Source organism: Labrus mixtus, chromosome 16 (genome assembly GCF_963584025.1).
Source record: "Labrus mixtus chromosome 16, fLabMix1.1, whole genome shotgun sequence".
NCBI classification, from domain to species: Eukaryota; Metazoa; Chordata; class Actinopteri; order Labriformes; family Labridae; genus Labrus; species Labrus mixtus.
The window spans coordinates 15,916,943-15,936,760 of NC_083627.1; the positions used below are offsets into that span (position 1 = coordinate 15,916,943).

Here is a 19,818-nt window from a genome sequence, read left to right on the forward strand (position 1 = left end):
CCTCCTCCCTGCCCTGATAGCATGCCATGCAAAATGAATACAACATAAATGTTTGTTGCTCTTTAATTTTTATGTAACATCAATAAAATATCACGAACCGCTTCATTTAGATGACACGCTTCTGAATCTAAGCAATTTATTCATCGCTTTGAAGATGAAGTGGCTCCGACAACAAAGATGGAAAGACACAACAAGCATGCACACACACGCGCACACACACGCGCACACACTCACATGCACACTGGCCAAATATGCACTTACTTAAGTGTGCAATTTGTCTCAGGATTTTCTTAAATTTAACATTCTAAAATAAATTGTACATGTATACAAACTTTTTCAGCTGAGAGTTTTGACACATTACATTACAAATCATGTTTTTTTTTCTTTCTTTTCGTGGCCCAAAAAGCCATCTGTAACTTAGTTCTCTGTCCTCAGGTTTCGTACAGAGGTCAACTATGACATCCTAGAGGTGCGCGATGGACGTTTTCCCTCTTCACCGCTAATTGGTAGTTACCAGGGCACCCAGGTTCCCCAGTTCCTCATTAGCACCTCCAGCTTCCTCTATCTTCTCTTCTCGACTGACAAGAGCCACTCTGACATCGGCTTCCGCATACGTTATGAAAGTAAGGGCTTTGAGCGCTGCACAAACCTGCACCAAGAGTAAGCATATAGATATACAGTCAGGGAGAGGGCTCACACACATATATAGAAATAATAATCAATCCTTATATAGATGGGGGACAATCAGAGACGGCAGCCATAAGGCTGGATCACAATACTCAATCTATTGAGTCTTTGTTGTGAATAATACCTCTTCAGGCTTCAATTTCACCATCAAGCTTCTTATTAAAACACCTATAATTACCAAGTAATAGGGTGAGATTATGCTGTCAGATTTGACACACATGGGCATGTGCACACAGTCACAAATACACATCTCCCATGCTCTAAAATAAAACCTTGAGACAGTACTATCCCCCTTTCTACCTGTGTAGCTCATACTGGCGACCTCTTGCACTTTCTCTGTGGTAAATCTCTGCAGAGCTTCAATAATTCACTGTAAGCGCTACTTAGGCAGAAACTATGCGAGGTGCAGGGGGAAAGAGTGCTGGAACTTCTCATTGGTTTATTCCTGTTGGAAAGAGATGTTCAAATAAATAATTTAGCAGGATTACTTTGGGAAAGCAAAATGCTTTTCAACATTTTTGGACCTCGACTTGACCTCCTGAAAACAAGATGAAATCTTAATTACAATTCAAGCAAGTGGATTTTCATTATATCTGTCTCATGTGTTGCTTATCCTTCACCCTCGTTCTCCACCTTCCACTCTAGCCCTGCAGTTACAGTCGGATCACTGCGTGGACCCTGGTATACCTGTCAATGGACAGCGGCATGGCAACGACTTCTATGTGGGCGCTTTGGTGACATTTAGCTGCGAGGCGGGCTATACCCTCAGTGACACGGAGCCATTAGAATGTGAACCCAATTTTCAGTGGAGCCGCCCGCTGCCTAGCTGTGATGGTAAGTTCCATAATATTGACCTAGAAACAAATAGTCTTCTACCAGATCTTCTTGTATTCATAAATGTGATTAAAGCAAGATTAATTGTTGTAAATTGTTCTAAACAAAACATGAGAAACTGTTCTGAGTACTTTGCTTCCTATTGTATCACATGTAAATTGCTATATAATTCAGAGTTATTATAAAGATCCATATAAGATGATAGCTCCTCTTATCTTTTTTTTCTTTCAAAGTTTCGGCCTCATTTCATCATAAATGTTTTATATGTATGTGGTGAGATAGCCCTTTGATGTTTTCTCCTTTCCCTCATCTGTAAATGCTTTTATATTTTAGGACAGTATTGATTTCTGCCCACTCTGTAATGATATTGATGATACCACTCTCTCCTTTTTATGCTGCCTTGAAGGGCACCTCTTGTAAAATGCATTTTACCACATTGTAAATGCACAGACAAGTTCTGCCGTTTTTCGGGGACATTTTAGTTCTTCATCCACTTAGCCGTGCCCTCTCTGATTTTTGCCTCTCTGCTCTCCTCTCATTTCTCTCCTTCATCCATCTCCCGCTGTTTCCATTGGCTCTGTGTTGCCAGCACTGTGTGGAGGTTATATCCAGGGCAACTTTGGCACCATCCTGTCACCGGGCTTCCCAGACTTCTACCCGCACAACCTGAACTGCACATGGATAATCGAGACCTCCCATGGCAAAGGTTAGCTGAGAAACTCAGTGTCAACACATGCAGCAGTCAAATTCAATTTCCCTTTACAATGTCATATCCCCCTACTGAGTGGCCTTTTTATTGTGCTGAACAATCTGCCTCTGCAAGACTGAAGAGCTGAGAGGCCGGCCTGGGGCTACGGCGCCATGGGATGACTCTCATATCGTGTCACCTTTGGTTGAATGCTCACATCAATTTGACACTTATTTACAGATGCTCTGTCTGCGTGGGTGTTTTGTCTTTGATAAGTAGTAAGGGAGGAAGACAGGGACTTGATGCAGTACACATTGTGAAACTAAAAATAGTGTGCTCAAAATATATCCAAATACTCCAGGCAATGTGGGATATTGTGATGAAACAAATGTTTCTATTCAACTGCAAACTCTACAAATTACAAATATCAGGACTCATGTAACATATGAACAATGTACAACTATGTACAAAAAAAGCATATTTAACACACAACATCACATGCTAACAATGAATCTTTCTCTCTCTTGTCTAGGTGTCCAGTTCACCTTCCATACCTTCCATCTTGAGAGCCCCCACGACCACTTGTTGGTGACAGAGAACAGCAGCTTCTCTCAGCCTCTGTGGAGACTGACGGGCTCCACACTGCCTCCACCTCTCAGTGCAGGCCTGTTTGGAAACTACACGGCTCAGATCCGCTTTCTCTCTGACTTCTCTGTTTCTTATGAGGGATTCAACATCACTTTCTCAGGTAATATTGGGTTTAGACATTCAAAACTGTAGGCTATGGACAGAGAGAGAGCTGAAAGTACTGCTTACAGACCTGTGCTGTGCCAATCATTTAGAAGAGACTTAGAAGCATGCGTTAGGAGAAATGAAAAGAAAGGTCAGAACATTTAGCTCTTAAGGATCATGTTGAGAGTGGACATCTTTGATGCCCGGGTATGGATCACAGGCTTGTTCTGACCTTTTAATAACAACAGTCCTGTTTCAATAGGATATTGACACTAACAGTGATGCTTAGGAGAAGGCAAAGTGTAGACAAGGAGCAATTAATGATCTGAGAATGCATCCTTTGTCTAATCAAAGCAACTAAAGACAGAATTATGAACTGGGTGTCATCAAAAGATAATTACTTTTTAAATGGATCAATTAAGATGGATCACACCTCCACCTACTTGCCCAATATTTCAACTCCCTGTGAACAGGCTGTCTTGATTTTACTACAAATGCATATTAAATAGAGTATCACAAAATGTTAAAGGTAATTACCAATAGTTCAAAAATCCTCCAGCTCTTTGAAAATGATAAATGAATGGTTGTCATTTATAGACCCACTGCAGCCCACTGTTTCTAAGGTTTTAATCTGGTTATGTTCTTTTTGAAACAGAGAAAGGTGCTGTGGTCATACTGGTGCTGACTCTTGAAATAATTATATTCTAGCAACAGCACATTTTATTTAATATTAAGCACAAAGTTAACTTGATTAAAAAAAAAACAGAGAGGTTAATCTACATTTTATAGGAATATCCTAAAAGACGACAAGAAATAATTCAGTTCAATTCAAACCTTTATTTATTGTCGAAAGGACACTGTGGTTACCCTAATTTTGACAAGTTTACAAGCATTTTAAAAAGCAACACAATCAACAACAACAAACACTTCTAATCAATTACAAAAACAACTGAGATAATTTTAAATACTTACAATTTGAAGCAAAATGGCTAGAAATAAAAAATCCTAAACTCTGCAAGAAGGGGGAGACCTCTAATCTTTAGAGCTTGCTGGAGGGTGTTAGAAGAATTTCAGGCTTTTTAAGAAAATGCAGATTTTCCAAGTTCAGTGAAAGCTGCAGGGACTTTAAGAAACAAGCCAATCAAGACAACAGGTCATGTAGGTGCCCGGATTCCACTTCAAAATGTCTGTGATGTAAGGTGGGAGTTTTTTGATAAGGGCCTTGGGAATATCTAAAAACCAGAATGAAATAGGACCTCCATTTGGTTAGTTTGGTTTACTTTGGTGTTGTCTATTGTAAGAAGAAAAAAAAAGGAATTTCCATGGCATAATGCTTACTATGTGTAATTCAAAACCTCTCTGATGAGATTTTAACTGCTGTGATATTTCCATGAAAAACATGTAAATATAACACACACACACACACACATCATGGTAACACTTTTCTAAATGCTTCTCTGGTGAGCAATTTGGCATCATTTCTTGTCATGCTCTCTCCAGAGTATGATTTGGAGCCCTGCGAGGATCCTGGGATACCTCCCTACAGCACCAGAAAAGGCCTGCAGTACGGAGTGGGTGATGCCCTCATCTTCTCTTGTTTCCCGGGTTACCGCCTGGAGGGTCCTGCAAGGGTGATTTGCTTAGGGGGCAGGAGGCGGGTGTGGAGCTCACCTCTGCCAAGGTGTGTTGGTAGGTGGTCACATGTTTTATTTTGCCTTTTATCACTTCCCCCTTCCCCCTTGCCACTCCCACTGACCCTTTCACATTACCCACCCCAACGCCACAAAGACATTACAAAACTGTCAGTCATAAGAGAACATGAGGCATTTCTCTTTCAACTATCTTCATTATTATCCCTCCATCCGCCCACAAATTGTCTCTTCATTTGGACAGCTTCCCAGAAACAGCTTTTTTTACTTTGTCCAAATAGTAGAGAGCAGCAGCTCTAATGAGGATGACGCTAAAGAGCTAAAATACGCTCAGTTTTTGATGTTGCTTGTTGCATCTGCCTTTGGAAACATGACGAGTCAGACCACAAAGATGTAGGTCAGTAGTTGATCCTATGACGCAGCAAAGCATAAGAGCTGCTTTTCTGTTTTGAAATGAGAACAAATGATATCCATCCACATGGTGTTAATAAAAGGAAAATAACAGACTGTAACAATCATTCAGTGACTTGTGTTTGTCCTTCAGATGATTCCCTTCAGTGAATAATAGCACTGATAAACAGAAATTGCATAAGAGCAAAACACAGTCAATTACTTGGACTTCTTAAAGGTTTATTTTTTGTAACAAATACACTTTTTTTCCCCAAATTTTTAACAGTCAGTTGGAAATAAGAAATTACACTTTAATGAATAGAAATTAGTTAAGTAACAGTATTATCTTATTTATATCTTAATGTTCAGTTTTGAGTGTGTGAATTAGGTCAGTTCATTTCTTCGCAAAATTAAAAGTAGATCTGTTAATCAGTAGGAATAAAGTTAGTCGATTCTTGGTCTTCTTTTGCCTTTGCTTCGTTTAAAGGCGCCTCTGCAGGCACATTTTATTTACACATACCAACCTTACCTTTCGGATAGTCCCATCATTATACCTCCTTTTACCTCATTGCATTCATTCAATTAAAATTCTTGCTACATTTGTGGTCATTTAAATTCTTGCAGCTAAGTTTCTATAGAAAACTTTGCCCTCCAGTTTTGTTTCCATTATTTCCCTGGTGCGATTCAGAAAAGGCAATTTTCAAATGGAGCTGAAATAACTGTTAATCATATTCAGATTGCATTTTGATTATGATGATGTGCCACTCAACATTCAGGTGTAGTCACTGACCATATTCCTCTCTTCATCACCTCTCCCATCTCCCTATGCATGACACCATGAATAAATATACTCTGAGTTTCAAGCATATAGCGATTGACATGTCCTCTGCTCTCTCCAACACCATCACCTACTCCCTTCCTCTCTCTCTCTCTCTCTCTCTCTCTCTCTCTCTCTCTCTCTCTGCTCACCCTCTTTTTTCTAGCTGAATGTGGCTCATCCGTGACTGGCATGCAAGGGGTGCTACTCTCACCCAACTACCCCGGTTACTACGGCAACAACCACGAGTGCATCTACTCCATACAGACCCAGCCTGGCAAAGGCATCCAGCTACGAGCACGAGACTTCAGACTGGAGGAAGATGACATGCTTAAAGTGAGGGGGTGGAGGAGTTGTTCCCTCCCTGTGTGTGTGAATAGCAAGCTTGTTAGCATATCTATGCATGCAGATCTGATTATCTTAATTCAGATGCTTCCACCCACTCTCCCTCTGCCCCTTTCAGGTCTTTGATGGCAACAGTAATAAGGCCCGTATGCTGGGGGTCTTTACAGGCAGCGAGATGCTAGAAACAACCCTCAACTCAACCTCCAGCTCCATGTGGCTGGAGTTCATCAGCAATGCGGATAACACCAGCAAAGGCTTTGAACTGCACTTCATTAGTGAGTAACAAACACCCACCTTCCTGTACATTCAATATAAACACTTCTGTCCAGTTTGTTTGCTTGAATGTAATTTTCCAGCCCACCCTCTGCTATACAGAAACATTGACGCTTTTTTCTTCACTCTCCTCCTTTGCCTCATATTGCACTACCCTCATTTTCCCTCCGTCTCTTCAAGGTTTCGAGCTGGTGAAATGTGAGGATCCGGGTGTCCCCCAGTTTGGCTTCAAGAGGGAAGATAAGGGTCATTTTGCAGGGAGCACTGTGTCCTATAGCTGTGATCCAGGCTACACACTGAAAGGCCCAGAGGTGCTCACCTGCTTGAGGGGAGAAAGGAGGGCATGGGACAGCCCCCTCCCACTCTGTATGGGTGAGTAAAATGCTCCTTGAAGGGGATAAAGATCAAGTGTGTGCAGGCTGTTGGCTGCAGTATACATCTAGTTGGCAGTAATTACACTTCTGCTAATTGGGTGTTGCTTCGTATACTACATTATATAAATGTGCAGTGTAACACATATTCACACTGTAGCATAAATGTAGTGCAATATTTGTATAAAGTAGTCCATTGGTATGAAATGAATGCTTTTTTTGTTTAAAAATGTTTGTATTTTATTGTAAGGTGTGTTCACGACCTTGAAAAAATGTTCCATAGCAGGGGTGAAACAGATCACAGTTGATTTGTGATCCGATCAGACAACCCCCCACTGTTTGGACTGCATGTGATCCACGGATGAATAGAAAATGTTTCATCATTGTGTAAAATAAATATACTACTGCAAAATCCCTGTGAAGTTAAATGCAGGCAGTGTTTAAGAAGTTTGTGGTACCGCCATGGAGATCCACTGTTCAAACAGGATGACTAAGTTTTTGCAGACTAACACACATCAACAAATCATTAAGTGTTGATATTACGGTGTATATGGTTTCACGCAGTGCTTTGTTGCAGAACGACAACAACCAGTAACTTGTTCGCTATTTTATCCTGTAGCTATCTGTAGTCTATAGTTGTAAACTTAGCCTCAAAAACTCTGTTTGTGCCAGGTTGTAAGAAACTGAAGACATATTCACTAAACACAAGCTCCCAGTTTCTGTAACTCACATAATGAGCGCTGCAGGAGCAGTCTATAAACATCTGCAAAACATAAAAAAAGAGTACATACTTAGGAGATCAACATTATCAAACTCTTATTAGTAAAAAAAGTGTGTTTGGAGATTACAGTAAACTTGTTTTTCACAGTAATATCTATATTAAAAACAATGTTGATGATCTAAGTTGGGGGGTAACAGATACTGCTTTAGACATTATGCAGCGTGTCATTTTCTACTGTCTGTTTAAAAAAAGCACTTTCTAAAAAAAGGGAGTTCAAGTTAGCTAACTCTCTGTGTTACTGATGGGATTGCAGCGATGTGTATATATGCAGTGAAGACAATTGAGTTATGATCTGAATACCATTTTTCGGTTGAAATATGATCAGATCCATGACAAAAGTCTGTGAGCTTTATGATCTATTTCACATCTTAAGCATAGTGTTATGTAATGATGTTCTGTGATTTCTTCACAGTGTCTCATTACCTTTGCCTACATCACTATAACTTACATAATGAAAAGACTTCCACTAAAAAGTCATAATAGATTGAAAGCATTGGGCTGTTTTAAATTTTGACAGTATGAGACAGTGGTTTGCTTTAATGTTATGCACACTGTTATTGCTTACCACTCTTAGTTTTTTTTTTCAGCTGAACCACGCTGACTGACCTAGTTCTTCCTCCTAACAACAATGTGAAAATCCTGCTGCAGGTTTAGAAAATATCTGCGGTTTGATTTTCCTCTGCTATTTTGGGGCCCCATTTGGTTGCTTTCCCAGCACCTCATTTGGTTCATTATCTCATAGAAAATGATGCTCCATTTGGCTCATCACATTCACATTGCATCACGGTTGCAAATTCCCTCTTCCAAAATTAATTTATTTTACTAAAATAAGACTTTTCCCACATCAACAGCACCACCAGGCGCACAGAGTTGGGCTTTTAACTTGAGCTGTTAGATGTGGAAAGACTTCCCAAATCAATGGTAAAGAGATAATTTCTCCATTAAAGTTCAGCAGATGGTGTACCTGATCTGATGGTTTTTTTTTTTTTTAGAGAGTTCAGCTACAGTTCACTTGTTATTGTTGCCAGCTGACACAAACCTGTATGCCTTATTATTTTCAAAACTATAAACTGACATACATACACACACATATACCGCCCGTGTGGTGTCTTGATAACAAACCCAAAGCAATATTTTCGATCTTCTCCTGGGCGACATTTTGACAGAGTCTCTCAGAAACCAGCCAGAAAGCTCAGGAAGAGAACAGGCAGGATGGTGTTCTTTGACATCAGCCAGCATGATTAAAAATAATATTGCTTGGCTCCCGTTTCAACTCAAACTGACAGGTAATTCCATGTCTGGGTACAAACAACATTCAGAATACTGTGTATCTGTGAACACGTTTGTCCTCCCCATGCCCCTTTCACTGCAGATGATAGTCTAACAGCCACTGTGAATTTTGGGAGCAGATGAGGGACTGCTTCTGTTTGTAATAGTGGGATTATTTTCTAGCAGCAAGGACACAGTAAACACAGATGAGACTGGTAGAGGGAGCAGGGGAGGAGGAGAGTGAAATTGAGCAGGTAGAGTTCATATTCTGAAAGTCACAGGAGAGGAAAGTTTTAAGGTTGAATGCCTGAGCAGCCCCAGGTTCTATTTAATAAGGGTGCAAAGTCAAATTGTCAAATTAAGCATCATTAGCTTGTTTTTAAGCTAATCACACAGACTATTTGTTAATGTATTTACTATACAGAACACAGTCTGAGTGTTCCCTTTTCTGTCAGTTCTATTGGTGTGTGTTTAAAATCTGTAAAATTACAAAATAGATCTTCATTCGTTGATAAAATATGATCACTCACATGCAGTTTTTCTTGTTTCTTGAAGTTTGAGAAGAGGTGTAGACAAATACAGAGGGAGAACCTCAGTTGATCTTAGAGAGATGTAGGTGGAGACAGAGATTGAAAGGGTAGAGTCGCTGAGGGAGTTACACTGCCATGGCAGCACTGAGCAGTAGTTTTGGAAGGTCATAAGGCTTGACAAAAGAGAAGGCTTTGTCTTACTGTGATAAATTACCTTCTCCTCTCTTCACTCCACGATCCAGCAAGTTTTCTTCAACAGAGAAGAGCATGGAGAGGAAATCTCCAAGACTGTAAAACAAAACCTTCACTCAAACCTTAAATGTTCTTAAGTGTTTATGCTCTGACAGCTGAAATTACCAGCTGCAGTGATGATTGCTGATTAAATATTTAATGCACGAGAGAGATGGATAGTGTGAAGGAGGGAAACAAGAAAAAAAAAAGGAAAGATTAATGATTAAAAACATACAGACATGTGTTTCAGAGGAGCTGTGACAAAACCTGTATTTCTGATGTTAGAAAGTATAGATCATCACAGCCTGATTGTCTTTATCCCTTATATGAATGATGTTTTAAGATCCTTAGTTGGTTACTTCCCTTCAACCAGTTTGTCTCTGTCTGTGTGTTTATGTGTTTTTTTTCACCCTGCATTTTGGAAAGGGTCTTCTTCACCCAGATGGATTTCAAAACTGTCGTCATAACACTCATCATCAGTATAATTCCTCCACTTTTGTCTTGTTTGAAGGATCTATTTTCTTCTCAAGGGAGGAAAATGAAACCAGAACACTTTTACGCTCCTCTTGTCAGCTAGAAACACTTCCAAAATGTGAACAAAAACACTCCAAGTCTGACGTTGTTGTGGCACGCTTTCTCTTTTTACGTTCACCTTTCGGATAAGGGCAGGAGATGGTAATTGAAGGGGGGCTGAAAATTGCTTTTCAGTCACCGAGCTTTATTGCTGACAATTCATTACTCTACGCTGAAAAGAAACTCAATTCGCCCCCCTCTTGTTCTTGACAAAATGTTCTTTCCTTTGATTTTGTTTTGTAGCCTCATAGATTCATGTTTGTGTAGTTGTTGTCTATGATTTGAATGAACTTGCTCATGTACTATATCCTGGGTTAGGGTGGGGCAGTGGGTGGGGGTACTGAACTGTAATGTTATACCAGAAGCATTTTATCGGCTGCTAATATGACACCCAGTACTGCACACATGTGAGCAAACTCCATAACTGACGAACAGCTTCTTACTTTTTTGATGCACTGCCTAAAATGTTGCCCACTAAATGCTGATATCAGCACTAACTCCATGGCAACTATCCTTCCAAACAGTTTACAACTATTCTGACTGATATGTGAAATACATGTAACAGTATATATTCTACTTCATCAGCAATATGTGTCTTTTTAAAGTTACAATGAACTCTGGTCTGAGATATTGAATGTTGTTCAGGGCCGTCAACAAGTCCATCAGCTTCCAAAGGCAACAGGATGAGGTCATTGGTTGGGAAGGTGGATTGCCTTGGCTGAGCCAAGGAGATCCACACAGAGTGTATTGAGTTGGCTGCTCTCCCTCCTCTATCATTCAAATTGCAAACAAGATGATGAAGCACATTACATTTGAGCATGTTCTGTCAATAATTAATAATGATGAGAGGGATTTCATGTGATGCACTTAACTAGAATTGGGGTTATTCAGTTTCTTGTGTGTTAAGTATGTTCACCTCCCTGTATCCTTTTTCATTCATATGACTTTCAGAACACTGCTGAGCACATTTTTGCATGCACACTGTTTTTTGACTTTACGGACTCGTTTTTTCTCCTCCTTAATCTCTCCAACTGTTTCTCCCCTTCCTCCTTGCAGCTGAGTGTGGTGGCACCATCACAAATGAGCCTTCTGGTCGCATACTGTCTCCAGGCTACCCGGCTCCATATGAACACAACCTGCACTGTGTGTGGAGTATTGAAGCCGCCCCTGGAAGCACCATTAGGTCTGAACAAAACACTTATTTTTTGTCTACCTTTTTTATTTTTATTTTGTGCTCTCTAGTTTCCTGATTACATTGTTCTTTTTTCAGACTTTCTTTCAATCTGCCACCTTTCAATATACTTCCAATTTAGCCACACCGTTTTTTTGCAGTGGTATTCATCACTTTCACAGTCTGCTGTGTAATCAATCTTCAGTGAGTTGCTTTTGGCCAAAAGTCGGGGTTAGTACTGGGTAAGTGAAATGCCAACTCAGTGCCTCCAGGTTTTTCACTTCCATGAAAAAAGTCAAGTTCTTCAAGTGAATTTTGGCCTTTGTATTTGGATTTTCAATGTTGAACTTGAATGACACCCAACCCAACAAAATCCTGCCAGGTATTTGGTCTTTTCAGGCTAATTGGTGCTTTATTTCATCAATCTTGATGGCGTGCCATTGTCAAGCAGCTCTTCAGGGTTAAGGGTTGTAATGGCAATATAACCAAGCAACCCCGTTGTTCTTCCACATGATGTCCTGCAGGCCACTCTGCAGGATCTTAAAGGTGGAATTATTTGGCTACCCCGAGGTATCCGTTATGAAGAGGTCATGCTGTATTTACTGAGGTACAGTCTGAGGTAAAGTGAGCTAAAGTGCTGCATCACAAGTAACCACATTGATGTTGGTGGTATTCTCTATCCATTAAGCTACTTAGGACGATATGCATGTTCGGACTAAAGTCAGTCAACATGTGGCTGATAACTTTTATGGTGTCAGCATTGATACGGATAGCCATTAAGTCCAAAACATGTAACAAGCAAAATGCAGTGGCGGTGCATGTACTGAGGATATTGACTGTTTATGCGCTGTCATGAATCAGCAGTGTAAACTAATGTAATAATCTTGTAAGCCTGGCTACTTGAAGGAATGGTGCTCTTCAATGAGAAAAGTGTCAAATCTATAAGCGTGTGTGTATATGAAGAAAACATGTGGGAGAGGCAGAGGACACAATGGATGGTTTAAGTAGGAGGGCTATAATCTCTCTCTTATAAATTGGATTAACTTTCCCCAGAAGATCACATGCTCATCATAGAAGAACATTTATGTATAGTCTGTACTGCTGCATACAGTTTAATCTTTTGTTGTGTTGCTCTTTCCTCTAGGGCATTGGAGTCTTAACTGAAAAGACTATTAGGTCAACATGTTTACACTCGGTTTAAATTTAAGGGTATTGACATGCACATTGTAGGAATTAAGCACGACAAATACATAGGTACATTCTTTCGACTTAAAGTCCCCATGAAACAGAACTTAAAGATGATCTTTTTTTTAAACTTTCAATTACAAAAACAATTCAAATGCATGTAGATCTATGTTCAATGTTTTCTGAACTTCCCTTACCAAAATGGGAAAGAACCAATCACAAAACAGAAGGCATGACATAAAGCTTGGATGGATTTTATTGGATTGTTAAATTTGACAAAGCTCTTTAATTGGTCCAAAATTAGTAACTGCCCCTGAGTGCAGGATGAGTCATAAGAAATTTTAACTGTTCTACAGGAAGATAAAATATAGTTATTTTGATGTAAAAATACTCTGATGAAGCTTTACTGAAAAATATTTGGCACATAAATAAATATTTAACACAGGGAATATGGAGTAAAACAGGTGAAATGTATTATTAATTTCATGTGGACTTGAACCTTTGGGAAAATAAAAGTACACTTAGGGAGCAGTTTGTACCTTCAGAATTTCATATAAACTGAAAGACTTTGGTCACTCTGGATAAAAGCATCTGCTACATGATTTGTGGAATTGTAGAAAAACAAATAATTAGTTTTAATATTTTGTTCGAGTCTAAACATATCTCCAGAATTGAGTTTTTTCTCTCATGCTCTGTTAGTACTTTTTTAACACTTCCAGTACTTTGTCAATCTTACATTTTTACTTTTAATGTTACTTAATAAGTCTGACAAGTAAACACTAAACAATCAAAGGTTTCTTCAAACATTGAGACAAGGAACAGTTCTGTGAGGTTGTCTGCATGATTCTGTTTGTGAGTACATACTGTCCTGTAGCTGGTACATCTGGCATTCCTGGGTCCCTTGTGATAGGTTCATTAGTGCCTTCACTACCTTTGGGTCGCTGGCATTCCTCTGCAATGTATGCGCCATATCCATTCCTTTGATCCTACCCACGCAATTCATTATTGAGCAGAATTTGCAATGCATTAGCCCAGGGATTCCTTGTATTTCAAATGGTGTCGCTGAAGGTAGCACACTAATCAAACCACACAGAGTTTGAGGGAGACCGGGAGTTGTGCAGAGTGATAGCAGACATCTAAGAAGCCTATGGATTTGTTTGCAGAGATATACTGACAGAGGGAGAATATAGGTGGGAGGCAGAGTATGGGATACAGACATAAAGAGAAAATAACAATGTAAAAGGAATAGAGGTGATAAGGGAGGCAATGAGCCATTTCACCGATTGAACATTCAGTGGTTACTGCTAAAGAGATCAAATGAGGACGGATCTAGGCCACATGGTCGCCTGAACAATGAAGTTATTTATTTATTTTATCTTAAATTGGTATTTAGTTAAAAGCATGCTTTTTAATTTGTGAGCTCCATTGTTTTCAATCATGGTGTACTGTGTGTATGGTCTTCACTCTTCATACTGTGTCAGATGAAAACTGATGAATTAATCTCCAGAAACATTCAGAACTGTTTATTAAGAGCTGAGTTACAAAACGTATTTAAATCTAAAGCTAATCACAAGTGGTGCAGCTGTCCTTATATCTCCTTAATTGTTGTTACAAGCAGAAGTACATATTATGCTGTTCAGCTTTCGGAATAGTAACTAAATAATAACTAAAGAATAGTTAGAAGAGGGTTAAATCTGAGCTCTGAAATACTTTTTGAAGGAAAAGTTTGCTTTGTTTAATTTTTTGAGTGTGGGTATGTTTCTTCAAGGAGCCACATATTCCAATTTTCCAATGCAATGCATTCCCCATTTGTCATGCTCTATCACGAAAATATTGCCCCCGGATTCAAATGAATATGCACATACATTTCACTGAGTTTGCACAGTCCAAAATAAAGTTTCATATATTATGGATTTTCCATTTGAATGATGTAGGTGTGTGCGTGCGTGTGCGTGTGTGTGTGCGTGTCCTTCTGTATGTTCTTAAGAACCTATTTGAGTTTTGGACTATTCACATAGGGATATTTTTCTACACTGCTAAATTGTAGTAGCATGCCGGTCTTTGGATTATTTTAAAGAATATAGAGTTGGATTCTGGTAGTTTAAAATAATATTAAGGTTTGGCTTGGATAAAGATTAGAGTTTGGAGATGGTTAAGGATAGGAATGTTGAACACTTCTGGTAAATTGATGGTACAAGCACATTGAGTGTGTGTGTTCCTTAAGCTCTGCTTTAATCTTGCTGATTCATGTTCCAGTGTCACACCTCATCCTCCTTGTATTTAATTGTGTTCTTTGTATCTGTACGATAACTCTGCTTACATGTGATTTCATCATGTGCCTTGCAGCACGTGAGCCGGACTCTGTGACTACGTCTTGGTTCATGTCTCAAGACAACCTCCATGTGCTGCTTGTATTGTCTGAGGTGCTTCATGTCTTCCAAAGCCCTCAGTTTGGATGTGTCTCAACCTTGATGGATTGTCCCATAGGGACGGTCCCACAGAGGCCACTTCTACACATATTGATGAGGATGGCTTCTCAGTGTGACATGGCTTTTCTGTGCAATCTCAATTAGTTGTGAGGAAGCAGACCGTTGCAAGCTTATGTGTGCTCTGGATCTCTCTATTCCTTCTTTCTGTTATACCACACACACATGCACACACACACGCATGCACACACACATCCGCACATACTTACTTATTTATCATCTTTATACACACATACACATTCTCTGAAGACTCCCCACAGAACTTTTGATTGCAGCCAGACTATTTTGTATTCATGTGAGTTAGTCTCTGCTCTCTCTCTGTTCCTCTCTCTATTTCTCTCATATGAATACAAAATAATTAAGGCAAAATAAAAATCTGCAAATTTTGTCATGTCGTCTCTGACACTTGATTGAGCTTTTTTTATCTCTTTAAGTAGGGGACGAGTGTAAAGGGGCGCCCTTAGCTGTAAACGCCAAAACATGATTTCTTGTGATTGTGAAAAATGTGCACAAGCTGAACAAAATGTCCCTTTTCTTTGTTGAGGATCCAGTCATTGTGTCAACTTGTGGTTTTATTCATCTCCCATCCTCCCACTTCACCTCACCTCCCAATCATTTGTGTTAAACTGAGAAGTTTTTCCCACTGGAAAATGTATCTTTACCCCTATGTAGTTCCTTCTGTAAATGAGACACTATGGATGACTAGATTTGTTCATGGTGAACCTGCACTTCTGAGTCTCAGAGGTAGTTTCTGTAGTATGGTTTGCATCACTTACAAAGCAATAAAAAAAGGGAATTAAGCGATAAAAGTAGGGAAAGTTCCAAAAAAACAACAGTAAAGTTTCAATAAAGAAAATGTAGTGTACATGCCCTATATGTGTACTAGGATGTCTGGCTCTGTGGTAGAGTGGGACGTCTATCAATGGACGGTTGGGGGTTCGAACGCCAGCTCCTGCAGTCACATGTCCGATGTATCCTTGGGACACTTAACCTGAAGTTGCACCTGCTGCTTCATCTGCAGAATGTAATTCTGTGTAAATGGATTAGGAAATACAGATGGACACTTCATATAGAAGCCTCTGCCATCAGTGTGTGAATGGGTGTGAATTGGTAGGTGTGACCTGTGGTATAAAAGCTACACAAGCTCAAGTCCATTTACCATTTAGGACCTCTGATTAAAAGATAGAAAAAGATAACGTGTATTTTCATGAAAAAGTCAACGTCTTGCTACTCTCCTGTATCCCTCATACGATCTTCTCTTTCTCACTATCCCCTTATCCCGCCCTCCAGCCTTCACTCTTAGAAAGTGACAAGAAGGGATAGGCAATTTAGATCAAGTATAAAACGAACCAATTATCCTTACATGCAGCCCACATCCATCCCATCCATCCGACTGCACAGGGTAAAATCCCTCTATCCGTCAGAGCTTCCTCTTCTCTCCATCAACCTCTTCTTCCAGCAACCTAGCAATGATTAACGCTGGTCTTGTTTTTCTTCTCTCCCTCACCCTATGCTTTTCTTCAACATACCTCTTCTTCCTCCAAACACCTTTCCATTGTCCTTCTTACACATAAATCTTGAACAAGAAGACAAAGCCATTTGGTGTCTGACAGTTCTGAAGGTTGTGTTACGTGAGGCCTGCTAGCACATGAGATCCAACACGTGACTGCTGCTTGATTCCAACATTGCTCATGCTAATCCCCAGAACCTTCTTTTACCCTCTCTCACATCTGCGCTATGTTGTCTGAAGTCACACACTGCACAGATACTATACATATGCCCTTTAATAGTCTATGCAGGGAGACGTACATAAAATGTAAAACATGCTGTTTTTTTGTTTTATTCATGCTGGCAAATCATGTGAAACTCCTCTGTGTCTCCCGCGAGGGTATAGGGAGGGGGCGTGTAGGTAAAACACAACAGAATTTGCATAACAAGCATTCAAGTGCCTAAGGCACCTATAAGACAAGGATGGAGGGCTATGAACAAAATAGTTGGTTGATGGAACTGGAGGGGGGAAAGTTGGGTAAGATGGTTCAGGGAAATAAGTGTCACCACTTCAACCTTTGAATTTTACTTTTTTCAAATGATTTTGAAGTCTTAAAATGTTTACGTTCTTAATCTTTGCCTTGCTTTATAATCAATGACCTTTCCCATTTTTACATTTGTTTATTATTGCTGACCTTGTTAAGCACTTTGATTTTGAAAAGTGCTCTATAAATAAAGGTTAACATGATATTATTTTAACCACAATGGACTTGAAATGATAAATGGAAGCTTCTGTAGCACTTTTCTAGTCTTTTAACTACTCAAAGCGATTTTACACCGCATGTCATGCCTACCCATTCAAACACTGATGGTCGAGGTTTCTATGTAAAGTGTCCATCAGAAGTAACTAATCCCATTCATACACATTCACACGCAGCTGACAAATCAGTGGGAGCAATTTAGGGTTAAGTGTTTCCTAACTGCAGGAGCTGGGGATTGAACCCCCGACCTTCCTGTTGAGAGATGACAGACTCTACCAATAGACGCCCTAAATCAAAATATGTTTGTTTATATTGTAAAATCATGGACTGATATTTCAAGTAGTGTATTGAAAATATATACATTTCAACTCCTCGTCCTCCTTGGAGGATCAGAGAAATGAACACTGTGGCAAAACCACATTTAACTAAAGAACTTACACAAACAGTTAAACATGGTAGATGTCACATCTGCAAAACTGTTGGCAGCAGGTACTTTGGGGAGCTTTCCATTGAAACTCATTGTCTTTTACTAAAGCATTTCAGGGTGAATTGCACCTCACAAGTGTTCCCCAGCAGGAGTTGCTTAAGTAGAGTGAGTCAGTTTCACACAAACAGATTTGGATTCAAAGCACTGAGGGGTTTGACACCCATCACCCCAAGCTTAAGGCTGCTGCCACTCAAACTGCCACTCAAAAAAAAGAAAAGAAAAAGAAAAAGGTGTCTTCTCGAACTCTTAATCGACTATAAACTTCAGGGTTTGATTTCCTGTGCCACAAGAGAAAACGCAGCTGTGTTTGGCAGCAAGTCAGAACTTGTCAGCGAGGCCCAGAGCGCGAGGAGACGTAAACAGCTTTAGCTTGATGTCTGTTCTCACCTCTGGTAACTGCTCACATGTTTTAAATACATGTGTAGTGTTTTGCTGGTCTTAATTGTTTCCATTGAGCTTCGAAGGATTACTGTATATCACAGGGTGTTATCTATGCTCCAGTGGATATTAGCAAGAGAAGCGTGCGCAGAGGAATGAGTCCAAATAATAGGATTAGTGATTTTCACTTTTCTCAGAAGATGAATGTTTGAAACATGTGATGTACTGCTCTGTGGAGATAACAGGGTTAATGTTCAAAGTCTGTGTTGCATGTCTCTTGTTCCTGCATTTCTCTCTGAGGCATAATGCTAATGTATGGGCATGTAATACAGAATACCCTTCACATATATATCTTCGTACTTTTGCGGGATAAAGTACCTATGCGCCTGTCTGCATCTGTTTGTTTTATGAGAACTTCTTATTTTTTCACAGGCATCGCGACAGGGCTTGTCGAGTAGGTTATGTACAGTATCCACACACCAAGCACATTCTTGAGTAGCCTCTGGCTGCGGCTCACACATCAGACAATATGGGAATCGGGAGTCTGACACCAATTATGCAGAAACGGTGGGAACTTGTTGCTAAACCCGACATATCAGTGGGTTGCTGTTTCTCCTCTGCATCATCTGTAGCTTAAGGCTGTGTGTGTGTGTGTGTGTGTGTGTGTGTGTGTGTGTGTGTGGGGGGTGGGGGGGGGGGGGGGGGGAGAGAGTGTGGGGGTGTGTGGGGGTGGGGGTGGGAGAACCATGGTTTCATCCAGGAAGAGTAGGGCAGAGATTATCATCCAACACATAGTTTCAATGGGATTTTGACAAAGGGACAGATTAGCAACACGGAGAGATTTAGCTTGTGGATATGATAATGAAATAAACACAACTTCACAGATTGTGTGCTTCAAAATAAATGCTGTTACTAGCTTTTTGTATTTTATTGCAAAAAGTGTCACTTTCTATTTAAATTGAAACATGAGGAAGAGTGTCAGCAATTAGCTTTGGGGCAAAATGGTTTTCAGTGATGACATCATGATCACAATAGATTGTTTTATAAATACATTTGATATGGATATACAGTATGATTGTGTTTCTGAATTCATGAAGCACAAATGTAAAATTCATAAAGGCTGGAATCATTGTATTATTATTGTATTATCTTGTATTAGAATTTTTCACCAGTGAAGTTTTCACTGCAGGAACCTAATACGAGTGTTATTCCCCAGTGAGCTCAGATATTCTTTGACATGCATGCAAGATATTACACATCATCTAAGACGAGCACTTGACATTAAACCAGACACAGTGTTTTCTTTTGCTGTAATACATTTGAAGAAAATAAACCGTGTGGTTGTGAAAAACACTTTGCACGGGAAACAGCAAAGTTAAACCAAGTGTTTCCTTCATTTTGAGAACACCTTCATCTCATTGAATCCTACGGTTTTGCTGTATTTTGTCGGCATGTGAGGCAGTGGTTTGTTTCAAAGGAGAAGAATCAAAGGCGCTAAATAAAGTGAGCTGACATAAACAGGCCGTGTTTGTAAAAATGTTGCTAAGTCTTATAGAGACTTAGCTGCAGGATAAAGCTGCCGAGAATACTGTTTGCCTTATAGTAACTCTTTTATATTGAGTGAAGCATGTCAACATTACTGCCAGTCTCTCATTTGTTTCGAAAAGAAAGCTTTCTATCCCTTTAGTCCTG

General features: G+C 39.8%; 1 protein-coding gene across 1 annotated transcript in view; it reads left to right on the forward strand.

Annotated features, from left to right (window-relative positions):
- Positions 1 to 19,818, forward strand: part of csmd2 (CUB and Sushi multiple domains 2) — a 220,753-nt gene that overhangs the window by 129,941 nt on the left and 70,994 nt on the right. The window contains exons 18-26 of the mRNA XM_061060012.1: positions 436 to 623; positions 1,333 to 1,521; positions 2,111 to 2,227; positions 2,742 to 2,957; positions 4,442 to 4,630; positions 5,964 to 6,133; positions 6,261 to 6,417; positions 6,596 to 6,787; positions 11,227 to 11,353. Coding sequence (XP_060915995.1) covers positions 436 to 623; positions 1,333 to 1,521; positions 2,111 to 2,227; positions 2,742 to 2,957; positions 4,442 to 4,630; positions 5,964 to 6,133; positions 6,261 to 6,417; positions 6,596 to 6,787; positions 11,227 to 11,353 — 1,545 coding nt within the window. The remainder of the gene's footprint in view (positions 1 to 435; positions 624 to 1,332; positions 1,522 to 2,110; positions 2,228 to 2,741; positions 2,958 to 4,441; positions 4,631 to 5,963; positions 6,134 to 6,260; positions 6,418 to 6,595; positions 6,788 to 11,226; positions 11,354 to 19,818) is intronic.